The 14,377-nt window shown below is 42.7% G+C and overlaps 1 protein-coding gene across 5 annotated transcripts in view; it reads left to right on the top strand.

Moving 5' to 3' along the window:
• NEDD4L (NEDD4 like E3 ubiquitin protein ligase) overlaps positions 1–14,377 on the top strand; it is a 327,232-nt gene that overhangs the window by 265,689 nt on the left and 47,166 nt on the right. For 4 of the 5 annotated variants that reach the window (XM_020282099.2, XM_075993837.1, XM_075993838.1 and 1 more), the window contains 5 exons: positions 1,309–1,368; positions 6,569–6,700; positions 7,201–7,320; positions 8,432–8,629; positions 14,125–14,202. In XM_020282099.2, coding sequence (XP_020137688.2) covers positions 1,309–1,368; positions 6,569–6,700; positions 7,201–7,320; positions 8,432–8,629; positions 14,125–14,202 — 588 coding nt within the window. The remainder of the gene's footprint in view (positions 1–1,308; positions 1,369–6,568; positions 6,701–7,200; positions 7,321–8,431; positions 8,630–14,124; positions 14,203–14,377) is intronic. The other variant, XM_020282100.2, reaches the window with a different exon arrangement.

The raw sequence follows: 14,377 nt of genomic DNA, 5'->3' as shown, positions 1-14,377 counted from the left end.
CCCGGCACTCTGAAAACACAGTGAATGCTTTTAAACAGGAAGAACTCTTCCGGGTGGCCAGCCAAAGATCCTCTCCATGCCAACGGCGTAAACTCCTAACTCCACAAAGCTTCTGGATCTTCTCTTTAAAGGCAGCTCTACCGACCAAAGAATTAGCTATAGTTTTTTTCCAACTCTTCCATCATTTTAATAGCTGTCAGCAAATTTAGAAGTGCAAGGGATGTAATAATATCCAATATAGAGAGAAATAAATATTCACATTGGAAGGCAGACTAGAACTGCCTTGGGAGATGTTTGATGTACACATTAAAAATAAGAAATTTTGGATAAGTTTATTTCTTCTTTTAGAGGAGAAAATATTACGTGGTTTTGATGTGTTCAATTTGATGGTTTACTACAAAAGGTTTACTACAAAACCTTGATCGTTTTTGTGATTAATACTGTATTATGTATGAGTTTGAGGGGGAAAAAGTGCATTTAAGGTTTTTGGAATCACAATGTCTTCCCTCTTGTATATACATTTGCTTGGCTTCAAAGGATATTTTTGCCTAGGCTTTAGTCTTCTATGTTTAAAAAAAATGAGTTGATGAGTATACTAGTTAGGTAAATAGATTGAATTGTGACTTACACCAGATAATAACTGGTGAATAATAAGCTTGGCAAGAGCATCCTTTCTGGGATGGTTTAAGTACAGTCCCCCACCCCACTCCCGCCCCGCTCTCCCCCCAGGACAGAACAATCAGCTGGGGGGGGGGCAGGTGGGATCCTTTTCAACCTGATGATTTGGTGATTTTCCTTGAATGAATGGCACTTTCTCTCTCTTTCAAAATTGATACCAATTTTATTTGCCAAAGAGCTCACTTTCCTGGAAACTGATGATTGCTCCCTTTTCCCAGTACTCCATGATGCTGTCAACTCACTGATCACCAGTGGCCCCTCGAGTTTTGAGTGTGGCAGATGTAAGACTCTGCTGATTGTTTGACAATGAGGTCAAAACCAGACCAGTTTTCCATTTTTCCCTAATAAGACATCTCACTTTGTCGAGGTGGTCATTTTTCACCCAGATCCAGGATACAGCCTAAGCCATCTCAGGGTGGCTTGGGGTGTCCTTGTTTGGAGGGGGGGGTCGTGCTTCCTCTGTGCTGCTGGTCATCAGTGACTGCCCAGCCGGGTTTGGACAGGGTGGATTTCAGGGATTCTGATCTCACATCACCTGCCTTTCCACACTGCCACTGCAGTGACTCCTGATTGAGTAAGCCGTGGGCCGCCCCCTAAGTGCATTTCACTGATGTGAGTTGTCATTTACAGCCCAGTGCCCCAACTAGGAGAGCACGGTCATCAACTGTCACAGGTGGTGAGGAGACAACGGTAATGACACTTACTTTATCAGACATTCATGACAAAAGTGGGGGCAGTTGTAATGTTTTGTGTGATGGTGAATATTTGTTCTCTTTTTAAAAATAAGACCAGCTTCTTTGTACTACAGATCCACATATGTTATTTTAAACTTCTCATTTTGGGATTGTTCAAAGGTGCTAGAATAAACTAGAACGATTTTCAGTTCCAGACAATTTTGTTAGGAATACTGGCAGGCCTTAGTTCAGTGTGATTAATTTGACCATTTAGAATATATTTTTGCCTTTTAGTGTTTGTACTCCTGGTGAGCTTTTCCTTTTTTATTAGAATGCTTGGTTAAAATAATTTGGGTGTAAGATAATGAGAGAAGCCACGAGAATGGCATGAGGTTGTAGGTGTGATTCCTAGCTGTGCACAGAGCTGTTCTCTCCTGTATCTCCACGCCACGTTTTTAACAGGGGATTAGATTTTCTGTATCTCCAGTGTGAACCAGTGACCTTTCTCTGCCACCAGGGCTCTACGCACAGAAATGAACAAGTGTTCATACAATTCTGGGGTGGGAAGCATAATTAACAATATTTAAGTGGTCTAGAAATACCGGTGTTTCTCCAAACCAACTATCTATTATTCTTATGCACTATTTTGAATAATTTATAGCATTCATGTTTGTGGGTAACTTATATTAGACTATGTATTTTAATTGCCTCTTTTCTACTTGATCCCTAAAGCCAGGCTAGCTACTGGTCTGTGCTTTGAGCTGTTATAGCTATTTGGAGAATTTCCTTATTGTTTCACCTTTGTTGTGTTTGCTGTAACTGCTCACTACTTGTGAATAACTTTAACTACATATACAATTGCTGATTGTCTGGAGGTTGATGATTTACAGGAACAATTTAGTTATATTGTTAGAATTTAATGCTCAGTATTGTACAGAGGAGAATCAAATTGGCAATCAGTGACAATCAGCCCAGTTTAAGGTATTGAACTACAGTAGCTTATGTGAAATTCATGTGTTGGGTGAGCCAGCCTCCAGAAAAATTCAAGGGGCTCTAAATGAACTAGCATATTTCCTACTGTGCATAAGTAATTTCTATGGGAGCAACAGAGCTGCAAGGTAGGCAAGATCATTTCATGAAAGAATTTCAGCAGAATTCAGTGCTGATGAATATCCTCTCTGTATCACCTATTTTTGCATTTTTATTGGCCTTGCAACCTTCTTTCAGCTTTGGAGTGTTGTGATATCTGATGTAGTAAATGGAAGGATAAATCAATTATTGTAGTGCCAGGCTCTATGGTCAGAGTTACCTGGCAGGGCCGAGTGCTCTATCCTGAAAGAGATCCCATGTGACTCTTAAGACCACACTTTTCTTGCCTTCTTGCTTATACTCTCCCCTCCCCATCAGTGAGTTAAAATGTGGGTTTGCTTTCTTTTTTGATTTGTCAAGACTTGGCCACAGGAGCTCCTACTCTTATGAATTAGTTTCTCTGTACCTAGATAAGTTTGAAAGGATCACATCTATTTCTCTTCTGCTGTGTCCTGAATGTTTCTCTTCCATATCCTTCATCATGAATGCCTTTGACCTTCTCTCTTCCAGCTCTCTCTTAATACTGCTTTTCCTTCTTTGACACCCTCTCCCTTTCCTCTCTATATCCCCGCCTGCTGGAACTACCCTGGGGTGTATCATCTCCCCCACTGTGCTCTCACAAGCATACATGTGTACACATGTGCACACATTGTGCCGATTTCTTTTATTTTAGAAAATTTGGATGTCATGCACAATTATTCAGCAACTTGATTTTTTTTTATTTATGGCCATTCTTCGGGGACATATGAATAACTACATAATGTTCAGTAATGTGAATGCACCACAATTTATATAATTTTTCCATATTGAAGGGCATTCAGCCACCCCCAGCCTCCAGCCCACCCCCACTCCGGCTCTCTGCACTGTTGGGTGGCCATCCTGGCATACCTATCTTTCCGTGACAGTGATAGTGCCTTCTTTTGCATAGTATTAATATGATGAACAGGCCCTGATCCTCACCTGAGAAACCACAGTCCTTTGATTTATGGCAAATAAATGTACACGGCTGTCACTTCCCAGCAGGCTGAGCCAGGGCCCTCTCTGGGAGACAGAGGAGAGAGGGGACAGCACAGTCCCTCTCAGTCTTCACTGTGTATGTTCTAAAACGTCCAGAGGCACCAGTATGGCGAGTCTTGGAGAATCTGTGATGGTCAGTGTCACAGTGGCTATTTATAAAAGCATTTTGAAACGTCGACAGTTTAGTATCGAGTTCTTTATTTTAACAGAAGTAATGCAGCCACTCTGAAGCTCTGGTCATCATGAAACAGTATTTTCAGTCTATAGATGGAAAGCTATGAAATGTTAAGCTAACTAGCAATTTTTAACTTAGTTCTGGAGGTAACATGGAACTTGCACATTTGCACAGAGCAGAAGTCTGATTTTGGCCACAAGGCCAGCCCCTGCCGTGGTCTGTCTCTAGAAGCTGTGTCCTGCCCTCCTCACTAGCCGTGTGGAGTGGGAGGTGAGGTTTTGAGTCATGAATGGAATCGCTAGCACAGGTTGTTCTACATGCTCCTTTGGAGAGAACACTGTTAGAAAAAAACATTTTGAGAACACCATCACACATAAATGCAACTAAATTGCAGGTTGCTAGTTCAATTCTCAGTAAAAGGGAGAATAAATATTTTAATCAAATCCAGTGTTCTCTACTACACTCCTAATTTTTCATAAACTGATTAGTCCTGTTAACTGTGGATCTGTGAAAGTAACCTGGTTGCTGGAATTGATAACAGCTTTAGAATTCAATTCTGAGATTATCTATGACACATCCAAGCTATCAATCTGCCACATAAACATCCTTCCAGGGAATGCTAGAACTGAGTTTTCTGAAGTCGTATCTAATTGCCTCTCCCAAAAAATAGCTCAACAGGGAGGGGGAAAAAGTAACACAATCCATTTAGTATTCCATTTGACCAAAACATTTTTAGCCAGTTGCATAAACAATAGTAGATCAAAACGTGATAGCACATAGTTTGCCAAAAGTATTAATTGACAACTAACTGAGGTTATAACTTGAGTTACTAATTTAGTTTAGCGGAGTAGATTTTTTAAGTGTCCAGATCAAAGTAGCCTAGAGATGGCTCTTTTGTGTTGGTATCACAGCTAGAGCAGGGACATGAGGAAAGGGCTTCATTGGGGCTGTACTCTAATTTATCTGCCTTTAGCTCTCAGGAAGGGATTCAGTCTGTGCGTTGCTGTTTCTTCTGCTCTTGTTGAATCTCCACACCTGGGTCCAGAAGGCTTGTATGGTCAGGGTCTTGAAATTATCTTTATGGAGCCTTTAGGATATTATCTGGAAAAATGCCAACAAAATGGTTGCCCCATTTTTAGCAGGAAGTTTAATTACAAATAATCTAAAATCAGCTGCCTCATGATTGATTATGAAATTAATTTTTCTCTGAAATGTGCTGTTAAGCTGATGAAGTAGAATATCAGATCTCTCTAGGTGGCGTCCCCAGATCACCTGGTGCTTTCTCTAATTCAAGGTCTTAAGGTCCGCTGAATGGCCTTTTTCACTAAGGCACGTTGTTGGTAGTGAACAGAAGAGATACCATAAGTACAGGAAGAGGCTGGGTTAAGGGGAAATGTATGTCCTCAGCCTAATGTCAAAACAACACCTGCTAAAATAGCTAGAGGGTCAGGAGAAGATCCTAATTAGGGAAGGGAGTACCCCAAAATAACCTCACATAATAGGTTATTCCTAATGTTTGGGCTCCTGTTTCTTTCACATTCTCCCAGGAGTCTCAGTGCAGTTGTGATTGGGGTATTGTTTCCGAGCCCCTCCCCACATGGAACACTCTCTCCCAGATAGAGATTTTTTTTTTTTTTTTTTTTTTTTTTATTTTTTTTTTGAGACAGAGTCTCACTTTGTTGCCCAGGCTAGAGTGAGTGCCGTGGCGTCAGCCTGGCTCACAGCAACCTCAATCTCCGGGGCTCAGCGATCCTACTGCCTCAGCCTCCCAAGTAGCTGGGACTACAGGCATGCGCCACCATGCCCGGCTAATTTTTTGTATATATATTTTTAGTTGGTCAATTAATTTATTTCTATTTTTTGGTAGAGACGGGGTCTCGCTCAGGCTGGTTTCGAACTCCTGACCTTGAGCAATCCGCCCGCCTCGGCCTCCCAAAGTGCTAGGATTACAGGCGTGAGCCACCACGCCCGGCCCAGATAGAGATTTTTTTATGTAGCACCTGTGTATCCAGAACTTCCTGGGACAGCCCTGATCTCTAACATTGATCCCAATGCCTCTGCAAATCATTGACATTTCCCTGCTATTCCAGTATTTCTCCATCCAGGCTGCATTTCTCAGACTGCTTCTTACAGGCAAAAGTGTCTCAGGCATCCTTCTTTTGATCCAATTTGTACTGTCCAAATACAGTCACGCTACACTGGCCATGTCTCAAACACAGAGACTGCCGATCTCTGGCCACCCTTCAGAGAGACACTGTCAGTGGGCTGGGGTCACCCTAGCCTCAGGTGCAAGGCCCCTTCGGAATTCTTACCTTAGGTGGCCAGGGGACTCCCTGAGCTGGGGCATGCAGATGATCTGAGTGGTCCTCAGGATTCTATGCCATCATGTGACTGCAAGCTTCCTAGAGAAGGGGCTCTGTGTTGGGTTTTTAGTTTTTGCCCTGACAGCTATAGTGTAAGGTCCTAAGCTGATGGGAAAATTTAGGACTAAGCTAGGAGAGCCCCCCCCCCCCCAATGGCATTGAGAAAAAATCGTTCAGAGCATCCCTCTTATAGATGGTGACACTGGGCAGTTTGAAATACTTTTAAGCTCTACCTAGTTTGGCAGTGAAACTTAGTAACTAGAATGGATTATAATGTTTTCTCTTCCCTTACGAGCACCTTAGCAATGACCCTTTATGTTTAAAGACCGCAGGGTCTTAGAACTGAATTCTGTAAGAATTTCGAACCCACAGTGTGGGGTTCATCTCACAGTATATTTAAAGCTATTGGAAATCTATTGCTGTTTTCCAGACACTCTGAAATGTTTTCTGTACAAGTTGAATTAACTTACTTTGTCTAGAAAAAAATAATGATCTGGATGTACGTTACTTTATGAAACTGATTAGAAAACAAATGCAAGTTATTAAATAATGATGATTTCTTGCACAAACAGCCATCAGTGGCCTATGTACATACCACGCCGGGCCTACCTTCAGGCTGGGAAGAAAGAAAAGATGCTAAGGGGCGCACATACTATGTCAATCATAACAATCGAACCACCACTTGGACTCGGCCTATCATGCAGGTACGAAGACCGCCATACCACTTAAAATCGCAGGCTCTAGAAGCCAAAGTGTACTTGCCGTACTTCCCGTTCCTGGTGTTTATGAACTGTTCTCAAAGACCCATGTTTAAAGAAAAAGCTTTTTCACAAAGAAAATGCATTACTTTAAGAATGATAATTGCTGATGGCAGAATTTGGTCCTCAAATCAGTCTGTCCCTGAGTATGTGACATGAAAGCTATTTTCGAAGCAAGAGCCTATCACAATGTGTAGCTTCTCCCCCAGGCCCTGCCTTTTATCTGAGGCTAGTTTTTATGTTGGGCTAGTGATTCATTTTTTATTTCCCTTGAATGTGTTTCCCCATCCTTTCCCCCCATTATTATGTTTAATTATTTCCTCCACGCTTTAAATAGGCCAGACCTCTGATTATTGCTGTTTGTGTTGTTGTTTGGGTTCACACTCCTAATCACACACACAGGGAGATCCTCCTATGAAGCTAACTTGTTTTTGCCTCCAAAATAGCTTGCAGAAGATGGTGCATCGGGATCAGCCACAAACAGTAACAACCATCTAATCGAGCCTCAGATCCGCCGGCCTCGTAGCCTCAGTTCGCCAACAGTAACTTTATCTGCCCCACTGGAGGTGAGAAGGCCCCACCGTCTACCTGGGGTCACTTCTGTCCTGTGACTTCTTCTCATTCTTTCTTCTCTCTTAACTTCGACTTCCGTTTTCGCAGCCACCCTCCTCTCTGATCAGTCGTTGTGTTGGTGGTGGAGGGTGTTCTTGTACGGCCTGACCACATGCTTCTCTGTCTCACCCAGTTAACATTCCCGGACTCTCACCCGATTCTCATTCTCATTTGGCTGAGGCCGTGGTGACTTGTGCTGGACGTGGGCACTCTCTTTTTCTTGGAACTTTCACCATTCTTGTTGTGTTTTGCTCCTTATTGCCTATTACCTCATTAGAACCTCATAATAACTCTTTCAAATACTCAGTGCTTATATTGAGTTTCAAACATAGCTGTTGCTTTGATCATTTTTTGTTTTCTTGCGACTGCAGGGTCTTTCATTGTATGGGCATACGTGTTTCCGATGCGTATTTGCATCTCTAAATCATGCTGGGCATCCGCTTGTGCTCTCTGTCGTGTTTGTGTTGTTTTAGTGCCATCCTTTAACATCACAAATGTCAAAGAGTTAGAAAAGCCAGAGAGTAAACGTTTGAAGTCCTAAACCTGCCTGTGTCTAGTGACAGCTGTGGGTGTCTCTGCGCCCCGGGTCAGGATGCTGGTATGAGGGGAGTGGACGATATCTCTTCCAAACTCTAATATAAATGTCACGGGTAACAACTGTGAGATTCCAGGTGGTTGTGTCCATGATGTAGGTTTCTCTTTTTGTGCTCTAAAACTTGCCAATCTATTCTTCGTTAGATTGTGAGCTCATTAAGAGCAGGGGTACGTTTTACTCCCATCTCTGTAAAATCTCCATCCATAATGCTGAAATACAGAATAGTGATTTGGGCATGTACTGAGTGGCTGCCAAAGAATGGTGGTTATAAGTACTTAAGATGGTTGTATGTTTAACCAACAGAAAAAATAAAAAGATTGACTTAAACATAAATGAGTGACAGAAGCAGGTTTTGTAGGAGCTTCTCCTGTGTCCATCCCCAGAGAGGAGCATTCTACAATGCCGGGTACATGTTGACACATCGCAATAGCACGTGATGAAGAGTTCTAATGCTCGTTATTATTCCTTAGGGTGCCAAGGACTCACCCGTACGCCGGGCTGTGAAAGATACCCTTTCCAATCCACAGTCCCCACAGCCATCACCTTACAACTCCCCCAAACCACAACACAAAGTCACACAGAGCTTCTTGCCACCCGGCTGGGAAATGAGGATAGCTCCAAACGGCCGGCCCTTCTTCATTGACCATAACACAAAGACTACAACCTGGGTAAGGCTGCTGCTTTTATTTGGCTCCATTTTCATCTCAAAGTCTGGCGTTCATTCCTTTATGTCCTTGCTCAGTAGTCATCGCTCTTATGGAGGAATTTCATTCACTCTCAGATGTGTCTCCAGAAGGTCTCTGAGCCTGCGCCCCGACTCTGCAGGTGCGGGCTGGTGGGAGCGGCGGTGCAGGCACGGGCTGAGAGCCGTCTTTGGAACTGGTGCCAGGTCGCCTTTGCTAGTAGCACCAAACTGCCTTTGCTAGTAGCACTCCTGGCAAGCTCTAGGGTAGACCATTCGCCATATTTGGAAAATAAAGGTAGCACTCCATGTTGCTAGGATTTTGATTTTACTACATCACATCTCTTCCTGGATGTATTGCAAAGTTGGTAACAAGAGAAAAAGAAAAGAAAAAAACACATCTCATGACATAATTTCATTAGGAATTAAAATCATTTGTCAAAGAATTTTTTCTTCATCAGTTTCTTTTTGCATTTTTATTGACATTACCCATCTTCATTGGATTTGTCACTTTAGTTTTTGCTGTTCACGTCGGATTGGTGTTGCACATTTCTGTTCTATACATTCATTCATTTCATCGTGGGTTAGGAGATATACTGAATGACTTTGTAAATCTGGTAACTCTTTTCTGTGAACATTTTGTCAGAATTGATTTTTCTTACCATGCTGCTTTTTTCATGTGCTCCTGAGTCATACACGAGAAAGAATCTGTATGTTGAATTAACTTGGGCCAAGTGCCAAAGGTGAATATGCATATCTTTGTATGTCTCTGCCAGTCCTTCATTTCGGTAGTTGGATCAGTACTGGCTTTTTCCATTTAGCATATAGTTGGAATTTTTCTACTATATCATCCCCAGATCTGTAATTAAACTGAAATTGTTTCTCTTAAATTTCTGGCTATTTTTAATGCTGCAGACAGTTTGTTTTTCTTCCTGTTCCTTATATCCCCATGTAATTGTCTGGGTAGATTTAACTCGGTTTAACTTAGTCCTTCTGTTATCTTGCTATCTTTGCCTGACATTACTGGAATGCTGGCTGCATTTTGGGGATTATCTTTGGCCCTAGCTCTTTGGTCCTGGATCAAGAATGGACACTTTACGTTCTTGCTTCTAGTGATGACACCCAGTGTGTCCATTTGATAGAGCAGCAGTGTCATGTTAAGGACAAGGCCTTGACGAAGGTGATCTGCACTGTCATTTTACCCTCTGCCCATGGTGTGATACTCATTCAGTCCATTGAGATTGATCTAGAGGGTGCTTCCTCTAAAATCTATGGATCAGGGGATACTGTGTCTCCTTGAGGGCATCTTGGCATTTGGGGCAGGACTGTGCCTGCACCTGAAGGTCATTTAACAACCTCAGCTCCTGCCGCTGAACGACGACAGCCACTGTCACCCCCCACCCCAACAGTGATAGCCACCGTCACCCCCCACCCCAACAGTGATAGCCTCACACGTTTCCAGACACCCCTGAGAACCACTCCAAGAGCCCTTTCTATTTTGAAGTAAAGGAATGGCCTGCCAAGAGAGTTTATCATTTAGATCTGGTGACATTCATTTCACAGACTGATAACTGTTAATACTTCCAAGGCATATAATGACATGTAGGTTTGTTTGACTCACCTTTTAGTCTGAAGATAAGGTTACAGGTTTGTGGGCAAGACTTTGAGAGTAAGTGACAGGCAGCTCTTTGGAAAACAGATTGATTTTTATATCTTTTTTTTCTCATTGCCATAGAGCCCGTGGCTGTTCTGCTAGCGTTCCCGTTAACTATAGCACTGCTGTAATTCCAAATCCTCAGCCAGAAATTGGGGCTCCAGAAATAGGGGGCAAATATTATAAAAGCAGATGGATTAGTGTATGGAGCCACTGTGGCTTGCCAACATAAGCTATGATTTTAGTAACTCGAACTGGCTTAGTAATCAAATCCCCTAACCTTTTCACAGCCTTTCACACCACAACTGCCGTGTAATTGCAGCTGGGCAGCTATTTTAATGGCAATAGCTTTATTTATTGCCTGCGTCCTTGCTGAATGCAACCCAGTTTTCAGTTCCATTTGTCCCTTTTTACCCAGATACTTGTTATCGACTCATTTACTAATGTAACATTTCAGTTTGTTACAACCACGTTTTGTTCTGCCATTGTAGGAAAGCCTTAAGGTTAACAACTGGAAATTCCACAAGTTACTGCCCTTCTTCACTAAACGCAGACATGCTGGCACAGCTGTGTCACTGACCTCTTCTAAACAAAGGCCTGGACAGAATTCTCGCTGTGGAAGACAGGCTGTAAATCGCCTGTTCATTTTGACAAAGGATGGAAGGAAGTGTAAAGATAAATTTCAGCTAATAGTCTGTTTTGAGTTGGTTTGGGGGTTTGCTTTGTTTTTTTTAAAAGAGAGAAAGAACAGCATAGCTATTCTTAGAGTTGAGCATCATACTAGAAAAAGGAAAAAAAACTGGCAGGACAGGTTGAGAACAATGACAGTAGTACTCCTGCCCCTGCTGGCCTGCTGCTGCCGATTCTTGCACTAAGGAGAGGCATGAAAAGATTCAGGCCCACGTGCCCTGTGTACGTTGAGAGAGGAAGATTCCATTTGAGGCATATTTATAAAACGCAGCCTTTCACACAGATAATGAAGACTATACGCCAGCAGTCTATTTGGAATAAAGCCTCCTGACCTCATCTTCCCCCCCCCTCCCGCCCCCCTGCCCAAAAGACAGAAAATGTTGGCTGGCTTTGTCCCGACCTGGGTCAGGCTTTCCGGTGAATACATGCTGGAGGCCACCAGGTGGCTGACGAGAGACTGCAGCTCACCCTGCTGCTGCTAAGGGGGCTGCTCAAAGCACACGTGTACAGGTTGGGTAGCTCTCATTCAAAAATCCAGAATGCTCCAGAATCTAACATGTTTGAGCACCACGTGACACTCAAAGTCAGTGCTCATTGGAACATTTTAGATTGCAGATTTCCGGTTTGAGAATGCTGAACAAATATGATGCAAATATTCCAAAATCTGAAACACTTCTGGTCCCAAGCATTTCAGATAAGGGTTACCCAACCTGTATTAGTATATTTGTGCCTTTTGTAGGATGAAGCGCTGGCTTATTTTTGAAGCAAGATAGATTACACCCTAGTTAAGTTTCAGGTTTGTTTTCTGTCCAAGTTCAAACCAATAAAACTCACTATAGCCTAGGCATGATTGCCTAGGCTATAGTGGTCTTTTCCCAGATGGATGAATTAAAGGGGAAAAAAGTACAGTTGTTTTTGAACCAGCCAGTATTCCCATATTGTATATAATTTTAAGTTAGGAAAGCCTTTTTTAAAAATGGTAATGATCTGTGCATTCTGTTTGAAAATACTTTCGACTGGATTGAGGGAAGCAGTTACTCACGAAAGAGTTGCCTTGCTGTGCTGAGGAAAGGGAGAAACAAACAGCCGAGCATATTTTAAGTATTCCATTCGTTTATATTCACATTGTCTGAGACCTCGTTAGTAGCCAACTCATTGTCGTCCCTAACTAATAAACTAATACAGAACCTTGGCTGCCACTCAGCTGCCAGGTCGGCCATGGAGATGCCACCTGCTCAGGTGGTTCGGGGGAGGGTGGATTCAGTGGTGACCGCCACCCTTAGCCCACAGAGCTTGATTGATGGCAGCTAATGGCATTGTTTTGATTATTGTTGGTATAATAAAATGATAAGGTGCCACTGGACCTCACATTCTAGGAAGTCTAGCTTCTCAGGCAAGGCCATTTTAGCAGATCTGTGAAGTTGAGTTTATTTTCTACTTCATTCTCCATACCACCCCCCACACACACTATGCCCTGGTACTTTCTAAAAATTGCACCTTCTTTTTTTGGAGAGTTCAGAAGCCCTGGGTGCTTCTTTCGAAGAGCGGTCCCAGGCTTTCTCTAAACCTGGTCCGGTCATTGGCTGGGTGCAGTCCCAAGGGTCCCCTGGTAGTTGTGCCATTACCTGATCCAGCTCAGAGTTAGCATTGAATGGGTAGCATTTGCAAAGTTCAGTGCTTTAAGGTTTTCCTCTGTCCATAGTTAACTCATCACAAACGTTTACCAGATTATCAGATTCTTGGACTTTCTAAATCCCAAATCTGCTTAGCATATTTGTTTATACTGTACGTGTTCTAATATGCTACAAAATGCTAGACTTATGTTGTACCTTTACTTTGCCTTTTAAAAAATAGATTAGGTTCATGGTCAGTATTAATCACAAACTGTTAACTTGATTTATTTCTTCCATTGAAAGTTTGGTGTAGCTAACAGAAAGCAAAGGTTAGTTTTATTGTTTGTGATCTCTTTTGATTCTTGCCAGTTTCTAAAATCTGTCGCTGTTAATGATTCGGTGATACTACCTATGGCTTACACTGTTCTTGGGAAGATGTTGAAGCAGAAAATCTTTCAGTAATTTGACAGCCACAAAGGCTTTAATTGAATGAAGTTCACATCAAATGTCTTAAAGTCTTATTTTTTTTCAATCTTAGGCTTATTTCATTGGCAATGCATTATTCTAAGTTCTATCATTTGTTTTCTAATATTTTGAGTTTAAAGATGTGGATTCTCCAAGTCACACTGCATTTTAATGAGTCTGTTTAAATGAAAGTCAGATCTCACACTCAGGGTTATAACCTCTGGGCAACTTCTTGTTCTCTGAAACTCAGTTTTCTCATCCAACAAAGCAGGTCTTGTGCCCAGCCTCCTAACAAGGGATGTTTTCAGATCTCACATCCGACTGTTCTTTGTAAATCATAAAGCATGACCCAAGAGGTCAGAGCATGTATTTCTCTTTTGTTGGTTCTCTGTGGTATCTTACGAAGCATATCTCTTAAGAAAGATATTTTTGTAAACTTTTAAATACTAAGACATTCATGAGAACCTAGTCTGCAGAATTTCATCAAGATCTGTAGCAGGGTGCGTGTCACTGCGCGTGGTGGAGCAGACTGACTGTGGAGTAGCCACGTGGCTTCACAAGCCAGATTCAGGTTCCCTGCTTAGTTAGGAAGGAGTGCGGGGAAGTTGCAGGAAACACAGGTGCTGACAGAGTGGTTCTTCCTCACGTGTCAGCCTGGGGGTCTCTCCAGGAGCTCAGGATCCACGGGAGATTTACAAACCCTTGTCCCCACTGCCTGTCTGTGGAGTAGCGTCTGGTCTCTGGCTGCTGGTTTCTATAATAGCATCATTTCTGGGACTCTCCTCCCTTTGCATCTTCTCAAGGTCTCAGGGAAATGGTTAACCTTTTATTTAAATATCCTTACTGTCCTCTCTTCACCCAGCACACGGAGGAAGAGTATGTATGTTCTGTCTTGAGAGGCGGTGAGCCAGGCTTCCTGTATGAAGCAGAGAGATGGGACCCTTCCCGTGTTCCATGCACACACTGGTTGCCTTGCAACACACAGCTCCACAAGGGAAGGAACTGTTCACTGCACACAGTCCCTCTTAATGTCTACTGCCTTCTACCTTTTTCTTGCAGGAAGATCCGCGCCTGAAATTTCCAGTCCATATGCGGTCAAAGGCATCTTTAAACCCCAATGACCTTGGCCCTCTTCCTGTGAGTACACTGGAGGCACATGGAACAGTCTGAAAATGTCCATTCCTCTGTCTCCCAATGTTGATCGAGGGGCCCTGTGGGCCTTCTCTTTCTCCAGTCTTCTTGGGTCCCCTGGTCTGTTTCTTAATAGAAAATGGGGTGCTCAGCTGAATTCTAATCGTTATGTTATAGTTCA

This window comes from Microcebus murinus, chromosome 17 (genome assembly GCF_040939455.1).
Source record: "Microcebus murinus isolate Inina chromosome 17, M.murinus_Inina_mat1.0, whole genome shotgun sequence".
Taxonomy (NCBI): domain Eukaryota; kingdom Metazoa; phylum Chordata; class Mammalia; order Primates; family Cheirogaleidae; genus Microcebus; species Microcebus murinus.
The sequence above is the reverse complement of the archived record's forward strand: the minus strand, read 5'-3'. Positions and strand labels throughout refer to the sequence as shown.